This window comes from Cannabis sativa, chromosome X (assembly GCF_029168945.1).
Source record: "Cannabis sativa cultivar Pink pepper isolate KNU-18-1 chromosome X, ASM2916894v1, whole genome shotgun sequence".
NCBI lineage: Eukaryota > Viridiplantae > Streptophyta > Magnoliopsida > Rosales > Cannabaceae > Cannabis > Cannabis sativa.
In genome coordinates this window covers 79,303,484-79,322,771 of record NC_083610.1, presented here as the reverse complement: position 1 = coordinate 79,322,771, position 19,288 = coordinate 79,303,484, and the positions used below count along the sequence as shown (strand labels likewise).

Sequence of the window (19,288 nt, the reverse complement as noted above, 5' to 3'; positions counted from 1 at the left end):
GGACAACGGTTTTGATAAGATTGGAGGTTGCCCCAAATGCGTTTTTAATGCTTGGAAAGCCTGCTCGCATTTTTCATTCCATTGAAACCTTTTGTTGCCTTTCAAAGTCTGAAAAAACTCTTTACATTTGTCAGAGGATCTGGATATGAAACGGTTTAAAGCCGCGACTTTAACCGTGAGGCTTTGAACCTCCTTTGGCTTAGTCGGTGATGGCATTTCTACAAATGCCCTGATCTTCGCAGGATTGGCTTCTATTCCTCGCCGATTTACCATAAAACCAAGGAATTTTCCAGAACCTACCCCGAAGACGCATTTCAACGGATTCAGACGCATCTTGTATCGCCGCAATATGTCGAACATGGCCTGTAAGTGGGCAATATGATCCTCCGCATGTTGCGATTTTACGAGCATATCGTCAACATATACCTCCATTGTCTTTCCAATAAGATCTGCAAACATCATATTCACTAGCCTTTGATAAGTCGCACCTGCGTTTACTAAACCAAAAGGCATTACTTTATAACAGTATAATCAACGATCAGTAATGAACGAGGTATGTTCTTGGTCTGGTTCATACATCGGGATTTGATTGTATCCCGAGTACGCATCCATGAAGCTCAAAAGCGCGTGACCTGCAGTGGCATCGACAAGCTGGTCAATGCTAGGAAGAGGAAAGCTGTCTTTGGGACATGCTTTGTTTAGATCTGTAAAGTCAACGCACGTACGCCATGAGCCATTAGGCTTTGGCACAAGTACTGGGTTAGCTAACCAGTTGGGGTAAAATGACTCCCGTATAAAGCCACAGGCAAGGAGGCGGTCGACTTCTTCTTTCAGCGCTTGGTACCTCGCAAGGTCCATTTTGCGGCACTTTTGTCGGACACCTCGCACTTCTGGGTCAATGTTCAAGCGATGACACATGACCTGTGGAGATATCCCGACCATATCTGAATGTTTCCAGGCAAAAATATCAAGATTTCGCTTTAGAAAGGTCGTTAATTGTTCTCGCAACTGTATGTTTAATCTAGAACCAATTTTTAAAACCTTGTTATTATCTATAGGATCTATAGGTACCTCGATTGTGTCTTCCGCGGCTTGGGCTGCGGCGGTGTGATCGAGGATTCTTGGATCCAAGTCTGGTTCGTCCATGTGCGGTACCTCCTCAATCCTGAGGATCTCCTGGCGAGATGGTGGTGCATCCAACAGGTGGATAACATTTACCGTCCTTTTTTCTGCGAGTTTGACAGCTGCATTATAACATTCTCGAGAGTCGGATTGGACTCCCCGCACTGAACCTATTCCAGCGGGAGTAGGGAACTTCATCGTCAGATGATAGATCGAGGTTATGATCTTCATCTCCTTCAAAATTGGTCGACCAATTACGACGTTATATGCTGAGTACTGGTCGATTACTGCAAAGTCGGCCATTGACTTGGCTGTTATTGGGGCAGTTCCCAAAGTGATTGGGAGCTTGATCATTCCTTTAATCGCTATGACATCTCCCGAAAAGCCATAGATGCTTGATGTCATAGGTCGCAAATCCTTCTCTTGCAACCCCATTTGCTTGAAGGCTTGGAAATTCAGCAAATTCACTGAACTCCCATTGTCTACCAGTATACGATGGACATTGTCTCCACCAATATTGGCGACTATCACCAGTGCATCAGAGTGCGGGTGGTGGACCCATCTCGCGTCGCTCTCCATAAAGACGATGTCGTCGCATTCTTTCTTAAAGAGCTTCTCTGGCCGTTCACCAAGATTGTTCACGTTGGTTAACGGCCTCTCCTTGGCTTCTCTGGCATACCTTTCTTGCGATTTGCGAGAGTCGCCTGCAATGTGTGGTCCTCCGATTATGGTTAAGATATTGCGAGGTGTTCTCGAGCCACTCGCGTTCTGGCTATCTCCTTTGCCATCCGCTTGGGGATGTCCCTCCTCGCTTCTTTTATACTTGTCGAACTTCCCTCTCCGGATCAGTTCCTCTATTTCATCCTGCAAGACCCAACTGAAAAACCGTGTTTTTGCAAATGTCAGTTGTATATACGAAAATATAAAAACTGTAAGTGTTTGCAGCGGCGAAAAAGAAATGAAGTGCCTTTCTGACAAAAGCGAACAAAGCGTAATATAAAATATTTGCAGAAAAATAAATAACTTGACACAAGAGATTTATACGTGGTATCAGTGTTCTCACGAACACTCCTAGTCCACGGGGCCACGCCCAGAGAATGAAATCAATTAATAAAGTATCAAAATTACAAAGACAATTGACTTAAACAAGTTTAGACTCCCTCTAAAGTATTGCCGCAATCCTTTGTAATTCACTTTATGAATCTGACTTCTTGAAACACCTTCAAGCCCGAACTCCCTTCGTCTTTGAAGTGTGAGTGCTTACTTCCTCCCGAAGTAAGGCTTTAACAAGTCTTCTCCCGAAGACCAAGTGCTTACTTCCTCCCGAAGTAAGGCTTTATCAAGTCTTCTCCCGAAGACCAATCTCTTGTTCAATCAAGTAGTTCTTCACAACCTCTAGAATAGAGTAAGAACAGAAATAGAACAACTAGAACCTAGGTGAACAACTAGGCTCTCACAAAACAAAGAAACACTCTCTTCTCACAAAAGATAAATTCAAAAAATGAATAATGGAAGAGGTAATTCGAATGGTTGCTCTCTAGGCTCTATTTATAGACCATAGAAACCAAAGAGGCAACCACAATTTCGAATTAGCAGCTGTACAAAAACTTTCCAAAAACAAACACGATCTGCTACATCAGATTCGGATGCTGACGAAGCAGATCTGCCCAGAAACGGGAAACTTACTCAAATCGGGTCCGATCTTCTTTCGAAGCTTGATTCCTGCCAAAAACAGATTAGATATTCTGATTGTATCAAGATACAATCGAAATTAATAAGGAAAAGACAATAATCAAAGTTTCCCTTAAAAGGACAACTTTCCAAAAGAGAATTCCTTCTCTTTTGAGAAGTTTTCAACAAAGGAAAGTTCAGCTGAAAGTGCAACTTTCCAAACAAGGAAAATGGCAACTAAAAACCGAATAAAAGAGGTAAGATTTCGAAAATGAATGCATAGCAATCTTACCATAAAAAGGAAAAATTATTTTGTCACCTAACTTGCCAAAAAAGGACTTTACACCAACATTCAAGAGTAGTATGACCAATGTCCTTGTGGTACTTACAGAATTTTTTAGGGTCCCTCCGGTCGCGATTTCCCCTGATGGGGGGCGGCTTTTTGAAGACCCCGTTCCTTTCCTCAATCGCATAGATATGGTCTCGAGGTACGACAAGTTCAGTATAGTTGACGAAGCGAGGTCCTCCCTTCCTTTTTGGCGAGGACTCCTTTTTTGGGGGTGACTTAGCCAACTTCGGGCTTCGCTGTCTGCGCGGGCTACGTCTTCTTGGGCTTCGGCCCCTGGAATTCTTTCCTCGTGGACTGCGAGACCGTGACCGCGGTATGGGTGATCGTCGTTTGTTCTTCCCCTTCTCTAACTCTGCTAGAGAGTTCTCGATTCTCTTGTGAGGTTCGGCCATGGCGAAGAACTCTACTAAGGACTCCGGCCTTCGAGCTTGTAGTTCCTTCCAGAAGTCGGTCCTTGGCAAGATACCTGTAATCAACATAAAAACAAGCGAAGACTCGGGGGCCTTCTCGACCTTTGTTACTTCTGCGTTAAAACGCTTGAAATAGTCTTGTAAAGACTCACCAGGTTCTTGTTTGATGTTGGCCAAAGTCGTATAGGGTGGCCTATATGTCATTGTGGCCTGGAAATGTGTGAGGAATAAGTCGACGAAGTTTTCCCACGTCGATATCGATGCCTCAGGTAATTGGGTAAACCAATCATGAGCATTTTCCTCGAGGGTTGCCGCAAGAATGCGGCACTTCGCAAGTTGCGGTACCTGGTCCACTTCCATTATAGTATTGAACTTTTCTAAGTAATCTAACGGGTTAGAAGTACCTTTATATTTGAGGGATTCGGATAAACGAAACCCTTTTGGAAGTTGGGCCTGCCGCACTTCTGCAGTAAAAGGCGAAGTGCCATGCAACTTGTATATAGGCTTGCGCTGCTGCTCGAGCATCTTCAAAGCTTGCAGAAGCATGCTTTGGTCAATTCCTCCTGTCGCAGGGGTTGGAGTCGCTGCGACTGCGGGGCTCGCAACCACTGCGGCAAGGTTTGCTGGGATATTAATCCCAGTAGTCGCGATCGGCGCGATAGGCGGGTTATTACCTGCGTTGACACCCTGATCGCCCGCATGGGGATCACGGAGCGTCTCAGTGTTATGTGGGCCGCGGGAGCGTGCCCTGAAAACTGCGTTGAGATGATCACGCAGATCACCTCGGTGTACTTGATATCGTCCTCCCTGTTGTGTCTGTACAGAGCCGGACCTCGTATACCTGCTCGGAGTGCGGCCATGCGAGGACGAAGAGGCTGACTCTGCGTCGTTGTCACGCGATGGACGACTGCGAGGATTGCGGCGCTCAGGGTCCTCGTCGATTTGCGCGCTCTGGTTGGGAAACCTTGCAGATTGATCTCTTGACATCGGGTGATTCAAGTCCAGAGCTTCAGGGTCTGTTCTTCGTTCCCTGCGTACACGGTTAGTATGACGTCTGGAAACTATTACCTGAGGGTTTTTGCTGCGAATGGCAGGAACTCGAGGAGGGCGTCGAGCTCGACTCTGTCCGTCTACCTCGGCTTGCAGAGCCCGTAGTTGATCTTGAATTGCAGCATATTGATCGGTGGTGAGCTGGACCATTCCCTCGGATACTACCGCCGGGGTGACGGGGGGAAAATGCATGGTCGCTGGTGGTGTGGACGTGTCTCCGACTTGAGGGCCAGTCGTTTCTGGGAATAGGTTGAGAGGTCTGATGTTGCTCCTCCCTACTCCGCCGTTGATGACGTCTACAGGCGGCACTCCAGCTCCAGGCAGTGGTACACTCATCATTCCAACATTGATGGATCCGTTGTTAGCTCCGTTAGTGTGATTTCCAGCCATGATAAATGGTGTTCTTTAAGGTGAATGAAATCTTTCAGTCGAATTCCCACAGACGGCGCCAAATGTTGTCGAGTGAATTTCGCAACACCAAAAAGTATTATTTAATTAATATAAAAGAGAATTTTCAGGGAAATGACAAGTGCGAGTATTCGACCTAGAATGGCGAGTACTCGACTGGGAATGCAAGAACAAATAACAAGGCTGGAAAATGCAAATAAGACAAAGAATTATAGTGGTTCAGTCAGATTGTGATCTGCTTAGTCCACTGTAGCAAAGGATTCGTAGGTGCATTTTCATGGTGGATCACCCCTTTATATACAAAGTAGGTGTCCAATCGGTTACATAAGGATCACATTCATTGTTAATCCATTACTTACACATTGAATTTGCAATAATTAAACCCAAACAACGTTAACATTAATAAATGCGTGACAGTTACTAAGTTCATCAACGTATGCGTCTTCCGCATCTGCGAGTTGACTGTTCATGTTCCGTTTGTTGAGCTCGCAGGGTCGCCAGTACGTTTGGAACATCTGCGCCCTTAGGTAATCGCCCCTTGTAGACATCGCATGTTGGAGCTGGTGAAATCTGGACATGCGAATTTATATCGGTCGGTCAGGGCTATTGGGTCGTTGGGACCAAACTGCATCATAGAGAGTTGGTCTCTATACTTGTCGCGGAAATATAGAGGGGACACTCGCACATGTTCTGACACATGCGAGTTGGATCTACCCTGCATGATGAGAATTACGGTTACTGCGAGTGCGACTTAAGTCGAACTCGCAGTATCTCGCTGGTTTTATCCTGGGCGAGGTCTAAACTTCGAGAAGTCTCTCACGGACATTCAGCTTTCATTGGAAATCTGAATACACGTGTCCTATAAAGAGGAGTCTGGTCTCGAGTTTCTAGGTGGGAGAAATCTCACTATAACAAAACCAATTGGTAATGGGAGGAGTAACCCTTTCATCTTATATATCACAATTTATTTCCACACATTAGCAATGTGGGACTAACTCTTAATACATATTGCAATTTTTAACATTTTTTTTTTATCACAAAGTAGAAATGCAATGAAGAAGAAACTTAGACTACCACAACAGGGGGCAGCTCCCCGAAATTGAAAACACGAGAGCATTTAGACATACGAGTCCAAACTGCAATAGCATCTGCTTGGCCATTAAGGGACCTTGCAATAAACTGAAAATTACAATTATCAAACTTAAAATAGAGAACTCAAAATACAGAAGAGAATGTCACAAATGCTCCAATGTGGACACTTAGCACATCCACAAAGGAAATCCACCAAAGGCTTACAGTCCGAACAGATGGTAATCTCTTCCCACTCCTGCTCAAGAGCAAACTTGCAAGCAGAAAAGATTGCACGAGCCTCCATTTTCAAGGCACTAGAAGCTCTACACACCTTAGTGACAACCCGAGGATCACCATCAAGAATGTAACACACTACCGCCAGAGCACTATATCCATGTTTAAAGGAACCATCAACACATATCTTGATTGAGCTAGGATCAATCAGAGTAAGCAGAGAAGGTAGAATCATTGCCAAGGAGAACCTTAGACCACTCTGTTTGACCAACATCCTAGTGAAAATAGCCTTCGGAACAATATTCTTACCTTTCACTAGGGTGTTTTGCTTAATTGAATCACACCCTCACGATAGTAAAAAATTTAATTATAATTGCACCACGAATAAAGTTAACCACATCACACCATGCCATACAATGCAAACAATGCATGTTTCGCGATTAAACAAATATTCTGGTCAGTCCTACATACAATTCACTCTAAGTGTTTCCCAAACCCTCTCTCCCAATTCTTTCTTATAGAATCTCACATGTTGAAGCCAATTGCTACTGAAAATTACACACCACATTATTTCTATTACAATAATTATTTATAATTTTATTATACTTTACCAAACACCATCATAGTGTAAACTTTATTGTTATAATTAGAATTGAAAAAAAATTAATGTTAAATTAGATAATTAATATTAGAGTTGCCCTAAACCACATCACTTGTAGAGTTTCCAACATTGAAGAAACTTCCTCTAAGCTAGTAATTACTAATTAGACATTTTCATGGGACATTCGATTTATTTTATTAGATATATTTTCATTTTTGGACAAATGGAGAGAGAAATGAACCTAGACGTTATCCAATCCACATGGAGCCTCACACCTTTTCTTTTGTTCCAAGTCAAATATCCCCGTAGCAACCTATAAAATTTCACCACGTGTCACTACCAATTCAAATAAAAAACAAAACATAACATAATATTACATCCAGGTTCATCTTTCTCTGCTAGGGTTTTGGTTTCTTAAAGCTTTTTCATGGAAACAACTTCTTCTACTCAGGCCCCACTTCCAACCTCATCTTCATCTTCATCTTCACTTCGATACTTCCGCTGTAGTTTCTTCAGAGGTTGTTGTCGTTGCTTTTGTTGTTGCTATACTTAAAAAAAAAAAGAAATTCAAAATCATTTTTTTTTGTTGTTGACATATGGAGTTTTCCAATGCTCAACCGAGTCTCTCGTTGGGGTTTAGTACTCATATGTCTTCAGCTCCGGTGACGCCCACGATGGCCGATGAGAATATGTTTCGCTGTTCGGTGAGTTCTTCTTCTTCTTCTTCTTCTTCTGGAGTCTCTGTTCCGCTTCAGTTGCTTGATAGGAAGGATGAGGAGGTTAGGGTTGAAAATGGGGAGGTGGAGTACGGGGAAGATGAGAAGTTTAGCATTTTGGGACACCCTATGTGTTTGAAGAGGGCGAGAGATGGGTCGTCGTTCTTACCTAAGAATCTTCCGAAACGCGTTTTCGTTGAATCGGGGATTGGTGGGAGGCGGAAATCGATTCCTTGCTGGGGAAACGAATCAATGAAGGTTGCGGACCCGGAGATTCACGAAATCATGGAGAAAGAGAGGCAAAGGCAGTTCAGGGGGATTGAATTGATAGCTTCAGAGAATTTTGTGTGTAAAGCTGTTATGGAAGCTCTAGGTAGCCATTTGACGAACAAGTACTCTGAGGGAATGGCTGGGGCAAGATTATACACGGGCAATCAACATATTGATCAAATTGAATTGCTTTGTTGTGAGCGTGCTTTGGCTGCTTTTGATCTTGATTCTGAGAAGTGGGGAGTAAATGTTCAGCCGTATTCATGTACCTCTGCAAATTTTGCGGTATACACTGGACTTTTGCTCCCTAGTGATCGGATTATGGGGTTAGATTCACCATCTGGAGGGCACTTGAGTCATGGTTATTATACTCCAAGTGGGAAGAAAGTCTCGGCTGCTTCCATATTCTTTGAAAGTCTCCCTTATAAAGTTAATCCACAAACGGGATATATAGATTATGACAAGCTCGAGGAGAAAGCACTTGATTTTCGCCCCAAGATACTTATTTGTGGTGGTAGTTCTTATCCACGGGAGTGGGACTACGCTAGGTTCCGGCGCATTGCTGATAAATGTGGAGCAATATTGATGTGTGATATGGCTCATATTAGCGGGCTAGTCGCTGCTAAGGTGTGCTGTCTTCTGCTTCTGGATATGTTAACGTTTTTAACATATTGTGTGAATGTGTTTTTTATCCACTTTGTTTTATGATAGTATTTAAATGATTGCGTATTGGTCAAATTGGCTTCTTTTTTTTTGTTTGTTTTTTTTTGTTTTGAATTCTAATTAAGTAAGCTTGATTATGTAGAATATTAGCTTTAATCTGAATAGTCTAACTCTGTTTGTAATTTTTTAGTATGCAATATAAGAAAATCTTTTGGTGTTAGAATACTTGGTTTGTGTTAGATTATTAGTCTATAAACTGATAGCTTATACTAAATGGAATTTCTTGACAAGTAATGAAATCAGCATAAACTTTTCTGAGGTTGGTTGTGCATCCTATACTGTAGTTTCTTTTGTTCTTAGGTTTGTGTATGTGATGCTTGTATCAATGTATACTCTCGATAAAAAGTTAGACATTCCTCTTGGGTTACAATGCATTACATATTTTTATTAATTTGGTGGGTTGTTGTGTCTATTATTTGCAGGAATGTATAAGTCCATTTGATTACTGTGATGTTGTCACATCCACTACACACAAAAGTCTCCGAGGTCCTAGGGGAGGTATTATCTTTTATAGGAAAGGCACAAGATCCAGAAAGCATGGAGAGGGTAATATCCATTTTGATGAGGATAAGATAAACTTTGCGGTCTTTCCAGCATTACAAGGGGGTCCTCACAATAACCACATTGCTGCTCTTGCCATAGCCTTAAAACAAGTTGCTACTCCAGAATACAAAGCTTATATGCAACAGGTGAAGAAAAATGCAAAGGCCTTAGCATTTTCTTTGTTAAGAAGAAAATGCAGGTTGGTGACTGGGGGTACTGACAATCATTTGTTGCTCTGGGATTTGACTTCTCTTGGATTAGCAGGTAAATTTATCTTTTTCTTTTCAAACAAACATATTTAAAGAAAGATGTGTATTTACCTGTTCGAATGGAAAAAATAAATGTTTACTCAATTGGGTTGTAGACTCTTAGTGCAGCATATCTTGATGCTTTTCCTTTGGATGCTGAAATATTAATTGCATAGACATTCTACTTATCTTTTTCGTTATTTTCAAAGTGGTCCACATGTTTTATGTGGGACATATCTAATGAACTATTAGGTTCTATCTGACAAAAAAAAAAAGGAAAACGGAAAGAATTATTAAGTTTTAGGATATGGGTTTGATTCTTCTGATGTACTTTCCTGCTTTTGGATCTTCCATTCATGATTATTCCAGTGACCTCAACATAGTGGGGTCATTTAGCTAGCTCATTGTCAATTTTTTAGAACAAATTGGAATAAAGAAATATAAGCTTCGAGTAACGTTTATATGTTTGTTAACAAGTGTAAGTTAGGCCTAATTTGGTTTTCATACTTCCATTTTTTTAATTTTTTTTAATAATTGTATTGCATTCTTTCAAGCACTCTCTTTTAACCGTTGGTTTTTTGACTTGTCGCATTATTGTGATTTCTTGTGTTTGAAGACAAATAAGTTGCCCAAAATGCTGTAGCTTTTATATTTTGTTATGTTATTTTAGATGATATCTGGAAATTTTACTTTCTGAATAGTAAAAAAATTAAACAATTACCATGTTTGTGGTGACATATCATCTAGTACATAGGTATTTACTACACTTTGAACTGCTTAGCCGTGTGGCATCTGCATTCGAATTCCTGAATGAATGGGGCAATTGTTATGCATATTATGTTTGATCACTTTTCCTCCCAAGTTTTTGGCTGGGCACAATGCATTTTCCCCCTTATTTATCTGTTTTATTTAATTATGTATTGATTGTTATTCTATTCTAACTTTTTGATTATTATTTCAGGCAAAAACTATGAGAAGGTCTGTGAGATGTGCTACATCACTCTTAACAAGTGTGCTATTTTTGGTGATAGTGGTGCAATTTCTCCTGGAGGTGTTAGAATTGGTGAGTATTATCTTCCTCCCTTTTCTTTGTGGGTACAGAGGCATAGTACTTTAGTACGTAGGGCATCTCCAATGTAAGCACCAAATGGCATATTTGGTGCCAAAACTATTTTTCCATAATTATAAAGACTATTATTCTTATTGTGGTTGGAATGGAATACAAGATGAATGCAAAACCAAATATGCCATCGTGGCTGGAGTTGGTCATAAGTATATTGAGTTATGTAATGGTTTTAAACCACAATTTTGGTACTTAAAGTAGGTGTTCCTGCCATTACTCTGTGCGAGGTGTGCAATCTTGATTCAGTGGCCTTTTAAAAGGAATTGTAATTGCATCAAGTTACACATTCTTGATTTATTGGCCTTTTAATCACGATTAAGAACTGTATTAATTGTAGTCTGCATGCAATGGAATTTCAACCTAGTAGCTGTTGAATAATTCCTTAGCTAGTAATCCTTCTTTTTTCCCTTTTAACTCTTCTTATTTTGTCTGGAGTTGTTTTTCTTAAATTTATTATTTGTGTTCTTAAAGGAACTCCTGCAATGACATCAAGAGGTTGCTTAGAAGCTGATTTTGAGACTATTGCCGACTTTCTTCTAAGAGCAGCTCAGATTACCTGTATTGTGCAGAAGGAACATGGAATAATGGCCAAGGATTTTGTCAAAGGTCTTCAGAACAATAAGGATATCAGTGACCTCCGAAATCGAGTCGAGACATTTGCTACTCAATTTGCAATGCCGGGATTTGATATTTGAACGCGGTGAAAACTAGGCGGCCTTGCAATTATTGGTGATATCAACACTATGCAGCTTTCTGACTTGCCATCATCACTTGCATGGTAACGTTTTCTTGTTACTGTCATGAATTCACATATCAAACTTACCTTTTTGTAAATCATAGGGAAAGGAATCTATATACACCAAAAGAAGATGTTACTAAAAGATTTTATAATATCAAACACATGGACTCTACCTTGCTGACTGTAAAAATTATACCTTGTCATCTACTTCTTTGTGAAGATGCAATTAAATCTGCTCCTTATCTGTACACATCTGTATTTAGTTTGTAATACTTGGCAGTGCAAGAAAAGTACTAGTATTTGGAAACCAGTACACTTATGTTGTTTTTGGTCCTTGCCTATCCTTTAATTTGTCTCGTTATGTTGTTTGTACTTGGAGATATAAATATGTAGTACCATTTTGTCTTTTTGATCTCTGCACATGACAAATTCTATGTACACTTATAGAAGAAGTATCTTGTAGTTGTCCATCTCAATTAAAAATTATACTTGTGGTTGTGGATATCTATCTATATATATATAAATATTTTTCACTTCTTCCTCTCTTTTTTCTTTTCTGAAGGGTCAAATATCATTTTGTCTGGTTATGAATATAAATCCATAGTTTGCCGGTTTTGGGCTATGTTTTTTTCGTTCTTTTCTTTTTCTTGAGTCAAAGCTTTGGTACAACCAATTTAATTGTTTTTTTTTTACTTTCAAGTTTATCTTAAATGCAAATATATTATTGATTTGATTAAGTTGGACACTGATACATGGATGCCTCCAAAGTCCAAAGAGTGGCAAAGCATGAATTCCCGGCAAGGGACAAAAAATGCATGAGATACGGTTAGCAACTTAGAATTAAGAAAGTGACCCCATGATTTTCTGCTTATTATTATTTATTTATTTTTCCAACAAAAAGAGAGAAGAGAGAAGAAATTAGGAACATATATTTACCCGAGAGAGAGAGAGAGAGAGAGAGAGAGAGAGAGAGAGAGAGAGGAGACATGTCAGGAAGAGGGTAGTGGTTAGAAGAAGCTTTCATCATCAAATACATTGCTTTCAAAGTAAATCGAATCAGACAAAAGCTTTCCTAAGAGCAAAAGAAGCTGCTGCTTTTGAAATTAAAGCAACCCAGGAATCTCACAGTGCTCTCTGCTCCCTCCCTCTTTCTCTTTCTACAGTTCTAAGCTTCACTTTTCATCATTATTTCACAACTTGAATGATTAGTATTTTACTATAACAACTCAAAGACCAATGTTTGTTCATTAGAAAACCAAGAAAGAAAAAAAAATCATTTTTTTTGAGAGAGGGAAGTCTTTTCAAAGAAATAATAATCTAACCTCAAAATAATAATTAAAGAAAAAGAAAAAAAACGAGTAGACATGACATGAAGGAATGGATGATTAATTTGCATGTTTTCACCCCTATTAGAGTAACACGAAGCTTCTATTCTCTTTCTTTATGTTTTGCTTTTATATTACTTCTTAATTAAAATGACTTATTTTAATTATTTCATAGTTTTTTAAAATTATATTCACAATAAAACTCTTACAACAACCCAAACTCTCGAAATGCCACAATCTTTACAATCAACAAAATTAGAGCTCCATTTCCTCTGAGTCTCTTTTTTCACTTTTATCCCTCTCAAGGCAAAGTTACAGCTATTTAAAAAAATAAATTAATGAACGGAAAATAGAAAATTGGCCAAATAAAGAAAATTGAAAATTGAGAGAGAGAGAGAGAGGAACACAGAGACAAAAGGGTTAAAAAAAAAAGGAACAAACCAACCCAACTATGGTTTCTTCTTCATTTTCATCTACTACTACTACTACTACTACTACTACTACTATTATGTAATATTTGTCTTTTTTTTACCATTTCTACTAAACAAAGTAACAAACATCTCTCTTCTTTTTTTCTTTCTTTCTTTCTTTTTTTTTCTTTTTAATATTTAAAATTTAATTTCATTTCCATTTGTTCTTCTTCTTCGTCGTCTACCTATGGCTGCAAAAGTCCAGAAGCTTCTTCCTTCCTTCAACGATTTCATCAAAGAAATCATCAAGTTGGGCAACGATATTCTCAGCTCCAGATCTCAAAACCATAAAACAATCTCTCAAGTTGTCAACCCTTTCTCCGATCCCACCTTCCGATTCCCACTCCATTACCTGACTCGTGGTTGTGGTTGTGGTGGTCATCGTCGCTGTCCTCTCCAACTCACTTCTAAGCTCATCCATGGCAGCCTTAGACCTCCTGAACTCATACAAAAGAATCCCCGGCCGACCACCGATCTGTTCGATCTCCGCCGCCACTCTCTGTTGCAACCTCCCCGTCGATATCATAAACGCCGATCCAAAGAACAAGCAACCTTCGTACCCACCTCCGCCTCTCAGAAAACTCGATTCTGGCCAACAGTAAACCAGCCCATAAAGTAAGATCATCAGCAGTAGTGAGCTAACGTTTCTCATAGCGTAAAGCACTCCTCTGAATCCATTAAACCCATTTAACTTGGACTCAATCGAAACCTTCTCGTCAAACCTCAACGACAAGGGTTGGATTCTCGTCTCCATTAACGCTCTGTTCTCTTCTTCCAATCCCAACGCATCTCTTCTACACCCAGATATTGCTCTGATCACCTGTATTTTATTCTTCCCTTTAGAACACAAAGAAAAAAAGAAAGAAAAAGACAACAATCGTAATGTTGAATGATTTGATTCGAATTGGGGTTTTACCTGACGAGAGAGTTGTGGAGTGAGATGGCGATGAGCTTCAAGAGAGGAAGTTATGTTAAACCCAGAAGAGTAGTAATTCTCCATACCAGAAATCCCAGACTTAAGAACATGGCAAGCTTCCCAGAGCTTAGAACTCTCGTCCATGTACTCGTCGAGCCACTTGTCACCAACTGGCAAATGAAGCTTTTGAACGAGAAGGGTGAGTTGGGAATGGAATGATCGGAGGAGGGTTAGTGCTCTTTGAAGGAATTGGATTGACATGAAGTTGTTAGAGAGGTAAACTCTTTCCAGATCATCGATTCCACGAGTCAGGAATGAGTAGAATCCATTCACAGAGTTTGTAGTAGAAGAAGGATCCATTCAAATATGATTTATGATCCAAAAAGAAAAGAAAACAAAAGAACAGAGACCAAACCAACCAAGTAAAGAGTAAAAGGAAAAGGAAGAAAAGGGTTATAAAGAAGAGAGGTATTTAAATGGAGAAGAAAGCATTAGATTATTAATTATAATAATAATAATAATTAGAATTAGAATTTGAAGAAGAAGAAGAAGAAGAAGGGAATATCTTAGAAGCTCAGGTTTCTAAGGTTGAAAAGGATTGTTGGGAGCAATGATGAGTGTTTCCTACAGAGGGGAAAGGATGATTGGTAATATGCCATTTTCATTGTTTAATGGGCAGAAAGGAAAGGAAGTAGCAAATATTTATAATAAAATTGTTAATTGTTGTTATTTTTTATGATTTCATTTTAATTATAATAATGATACACTAAACAAACATTACCCAATTTAACAAAAAAGAGAAAGAAAAAAAAATAAAAAAGAGAAAGAAGAAAGTAATTAATTAGGAGACTTTTATAGGAGTGGTTTTAGGAAACCATGAATTTCCCGTGAGCTCCCTTCCAATATCTTCCTTTTCTCCAAACCCCCTTTTTATTAAAGTAATGCCCAATTACCCATCATCATCATTTAGGGGTGGGGTTATAGAGAGAGAGAGAAAGAGAAAGAGGGTAATGGTAAGTTTATTATAATTTAGTGTTGGGGGCTTTTTTGTTGTTATTAGTATAGAATTAGAGTGAATATTAGATGTTGGGGGGTCATTGGGTTTGCAAAGTGTTTGACTGGATTGACTGGGATTATGGAATTTCTACTCTAAAACTTCTCACACCCAAAAAAAAAACTTATTACAAATTCAAGAATTGAGGAAAGGAGAGGCTTTTGATTTTGAGTGCTTCTATGGGTTTTGGCTTTCCATCTTTTTTTCCTCTTTTTCTTCCTCGAGCAACTGACTTTGGTCCTTTACTAAAAAAAAAATCCTCTATTCTATAGAAATTTGGTGGGTTTTTTTGTGTGTAATTGATTTGGTTTTTGGGTTTGTTATTCCTAGATATTTAGTTTTGTTTTTGTTGATTTTTTCAAAAGAGGATAAGTTAGAATGATGAGGTTCCTTGTATATTGTTTGTCCTTGTAACCTTCTACCATGCATAATCAGTCTTTTCAGGACACATACACTTAATTCCTTGTTTATTTATTAATATTTCTTAGAAAAAATAAAATAAAATAATAATCTTTCACTTTTTCTTTTCTCTTGGGACAAAATGGATTGTTTGTGCTTCTTTCAAGTCCCTCACGTTGAATTGATTATACGCATTAACCCTCAAAAATTGAGTAATTCCTTTAATCCACACCGTTCACTCCCTTCTCTACAGGACCCATCAAACGGCGGAGAAAGTAAATCTTAGTGGGAATGATCAACTGGGTCCCCATATTTTGTTGCACTCCACTAAATGGGTTCTCAATCATTAACTTGTTTTACACATTAAACTAATTACAACAAATTTATTTTAATTAATTGACTCCTATTCTTCTTCACTTCTTTTATAATATATATTTGTTTAATTTAATTAGCTTTTTTTTTTATATATATTTTTATTATATATCTATACATATTAATGTGTGTGGGGTGGGGGACCAGAAAATCTAAATTTATATTGGGCTAAGTAACCATTTATTTATATAAAATAAATTTTAGTATAAAGTTGGGTGCTCGTGGGTTTTTGGAGAATGGGATACATATAAATGATATCTTAAGAGTATGTTGGTCTTTTAAGATTTCATTGGAAAGCCAAGACTTCTTAGAAGAAATATATTAAGGCCATTGATAAGGGCGCTCCTATATTATTTTGCTCACCTAAATCATATAATAAAAGTATTGCTATTAAGGATTAATTTTAAGATTGGTTAAATGATATTCTATAAAAATTATTGTACTAAATTATAAGAAATTTAATATTTAATTATACTAATAACGATTATTATAGAGTAGTAAACACTACTTATCCTTTTCACTATTTCTCATATAATAAGTAGACTCTTTTCCTTTATCTTTTTATTTTTATATTTTGGCATCCACTAACTATACTTATAAAATTAGATTCGGTAGTTCCCCCAAAAAAAAGAGGAAAATAATTTTAAGGAAAAGAAAAAGGTAGGGTGGAATATATGCAACCTCACACACACTTTTATGACTAGCCATTTCAATGAATTGCATTCATTCATTATTTTCTTTTTGCATAATTAATATAATACAACAAAGCAATTTTTTGTTGTTTGGTGTCAAGCTATTATTATTATTATTGAGTTGTGAGCGGCTTGATAGATGCCTTATCCATATGTACATACACATTTTTTTTTCTTTTATATATATATATACACATATACATCATATTCAATATAGAAGGAACTATAAAATATAAAATTAGTCGGCAAGTATTAAAATTCAATGCATTCAACTTTAAGTAGAAAAAATAAATGTTGCCGTGCAAAAAAATATAAATAAATGTTTTTTTTTGTTTCCTTTTTTATTTACCTCTTAAAAATATTAACGCATTAATTTTTTTACTAAATATATATATATATAACTAGTACAATTAATTAAATATGAAGAGACAAACTACTAAATGCAAGTTCTTGGTATAACATGAAAATGTCTCCTCGAGCTTAAATTGTAAAGTAACCAACTTTCCAACCGTTGCCCTTTCCCTTTGCAAATAACAAAACCACTTAAAATAATTTTTCAAGTTTGTCATGCTAGTTATGTTATGGTATAAGAATTGGACAAGTGGGTGAATTGTTATGGTTATTAATGGTAACAAATGTGACATTTTTCTTTAACTTTTATTATCAGGAATATTATCCAAAAGGGGTAAATATAGCTGGCAAAGCATATATAATATATATTATATTTATAGCTCTAGCTCTAGTAGTGCACTACTACTACTACTACTACTACTACTACTACTACTACTATTATTCCTTCTAAAAATGATCTTGAAGTATTCTCCCAAAACTACTTTGCTTTTGGGGTTATGAAATTAGGTCAAAGTAAATGCAATGGATGGCTTGATTTTAAGTCCCTTTCACACCCATCATGATATAATTGTCCAAAAATAGTCTTCATAGAAGAATGTTTCCTTTTCTTCTCTTAATGGTCTTAGATGGATACAACTGGATGGTCCTAAACCTCTCAATATATGAAAGTGATATGAAGAATGATTGTTATAGAAATCATAAATGTATTTATTAATTCTCACCTCCTCCCCAAAAACTACAAAAAAGAAGGAAAAAATAGCATTGATGAAAAATATTGCATATATAAAAAGTTTTAGTGCTAACCCCATATTTCATAAAAATTAATACTTTCAATTAGGAGACTCTCAATGCTTAATTGTAATAATAGCAATATTACATGCTAAAACTAAAAGATGTTAGATACCACTTGTGTTTTTAAGCATTGAATATTGTTATGGGACACTAAAGTGTCTAACACCATTATGAGGTGCGCGTCCTATAATTAATTAGCAATTTTTTTATAATTCTATTAAAGTAAATAAATAAGACTCAATATTAAATTACACTAATATCGATATTATATCTCACATCAAGATATAAGCCCTTTAACCTTAGTTAAAAAGTTAAGGTTTTTGATAAGCCCTATTAATCTATTGTAGTAGTCTTGACTACTTGCTTATACTATACTCATCATATTAATTAGCAAATTCAATTTGGGGTTTATTTGGGACCACACTCACATTTTATTTCCTTTATGTGTTAATAATGAATAAGATATAAAGGGATTCTTCTTCAAAAGCCTACTTTGTACTTCAGATGAGAGATTTGCAAATCTCTTATGAATGGATACATGAGATGTTATTGCCTTAATCAAGATTAAGATTAGGGTTAGGACTTGGAATAAATAGAGTGTTCATGTTTGACTATCCTCTTTTAAATATAGAGTTTATTTCTATTGTTTATAAGTTTCAAGTTAAAACAAATATAGATTCAACCATAGGGAATCTACTTTCCTCTCCTGAAAGAGATTAGAAAATCTTTTTCTTCTTTTTAAATGTAAAATTCTATAGTTCAAAACACATATTGATCTTCAACCAAAATTATATTTCAATGACAAGTCTTAACATTTTAACGACTTATTTACTTGTGTTATCCATTTATAAATATATATATATATTTATATAAATACTAAGTATTAGTAATATGTATTTGCATATTTACTTAGAATTGTACTAGAATTTTTATTACTTAATTATTAATTTAAATAATAATAATAAAAAAAATTAAATTTACTAGAATTTAATTATATTTTTTTAAATATAGAAAATTTAATTTAGTTTTAAATTTATTTCTAAAAAAATATATCTAACTAATTTTAGTAAATAATAAAATAAGTAATAATAAGTTTAGATGTTTTAAACTATATAACTAATTAATTTATTATAAAGTATGATTAGTCAATTGAATCAACGTAATTCAAATAAATATAAATTTAGATAATTTGTTATAAAAAATATTTAATTTTGTTGATACTTTAAAATAATTATCTAAGTCATATTTTAATAAATAAATTAAATTTAGATATATAATCGTGTTTTTTTTTAAAAAAAAAGTTAATGAATTGATTGATTTAACAGTGTTAGTTTTAACCTTTAACTTTAACAGAAAAATACAAAATAATCGTTAAACCAACAATTTTTGTTAGATAGTCACATTTAATATAAGAGAGCAATGTTTAATTGAAGTGATATTTATTAAAAAAAATATAATAATATTCAAAATTTTTTGTAAATTATAATTTAAGTTACTTTTGACTTTATAGAAATATTATTGATGATAGTTACAAGTTTTGTCATCCGAGAAGATGTGCTACTTCAGAAAGAAGTTACGGAAAGCTTGGTAGTCATCTGGAAGCTTTGTTAGTAAAGTTGTGGCCAGTCTGGATGGATCT

The 19,288-nt window shown here is 36.6% G+C and overlaps 2 protein-coding genes across 2 annotated transcripts; one reads left to right on the top strand and one right to left on the bottom strand.

The window, feature by feature from the left end:
- The first annotated feature begins 7,246 nt into the window (after positions 1–7,246).
- LOC115699010 (serine hydroxymethyltransferase 7) lies at positions 7,247–11,698 on the top strand. Its single transcript, XM_030626223.2, has 4 exons — positions 7,247–8,529; positions 9,048–9,432; positions 10,378–10,479; positions 11,011–11,698. The coding sequence occupies exons 1-4, from the start codon at positions 7,513–7,515 to the stop codon at positions 11,232–11,234; spliced, it is 1,728 nt and encodes a 575-aa protein (XP_030482083.2). The 5' UTR covers positions 7,247–7,512; the 3' UTR covers positions 11,235–11,698.
- Positions 11,699–12,960: 1,262 nt separating this feature from the next.
- On the bottom strand, positions 12,961–15,244 carry LOC115699000 (uncharacterized). The gene is made up of 2 exons (XM_030626213.2): positions 13,990–15,244; positions 12,961–13,893 (listed from the first exon to the last, which is right to left on the bottom strand). Exons 1-2 carry the CDS (start codon positions 14,347–14,349, stop codon positions 13,255–13,257), a joined length of 999 nt encoding a protein of 332 aa, XP_030482073.1. The 5' UTR covers positions 14,350–15,244; the 3' UTR covers positions 12,961–13,254.
- Between the last annotated feature and the right edge of the window lie 4,044 nt (positions 15,245–19,288).

Bases quoted from the DNA above. Each gene is read 5' to 3' on its own strand.
- LOC115699010 (XM_030626223.2), top strand. From the start codon at position 7,513: ATGGAGTTTTCCAATGCTCAACCGAGTCTCTCGTTGGGGTTTAGTACT. The intron at 8,530-9,047 runs GTGTGCTGTCTT...TATTATTTGCAG, and splicing joins GCGGGCTAGTCGCTGCTAAG to GAATGTATAAGTCCATTTGA. The intron at 10,480-11,010 runs GTGAGTATTATC...GTGTTCTTAAAG, and splicing joins TCCTGGAGGTGTTAGAATTG to GAACTCCTGCAATGACATCA.
- LOC115699000 (XM_030626213.2), bottom strand. From the start codon at position 14,349: ATGGATCCTTCTTCTACTACAAACTCTGTGAATGGATTCTACTCATTC. The intron at 13,894-13,989 runs GTAAAACCCCAA...AATAAAATACAG, and splicing joins CTCCACAACTCTCTCGTCAG to GTGATCAGAGCAATATCTGG.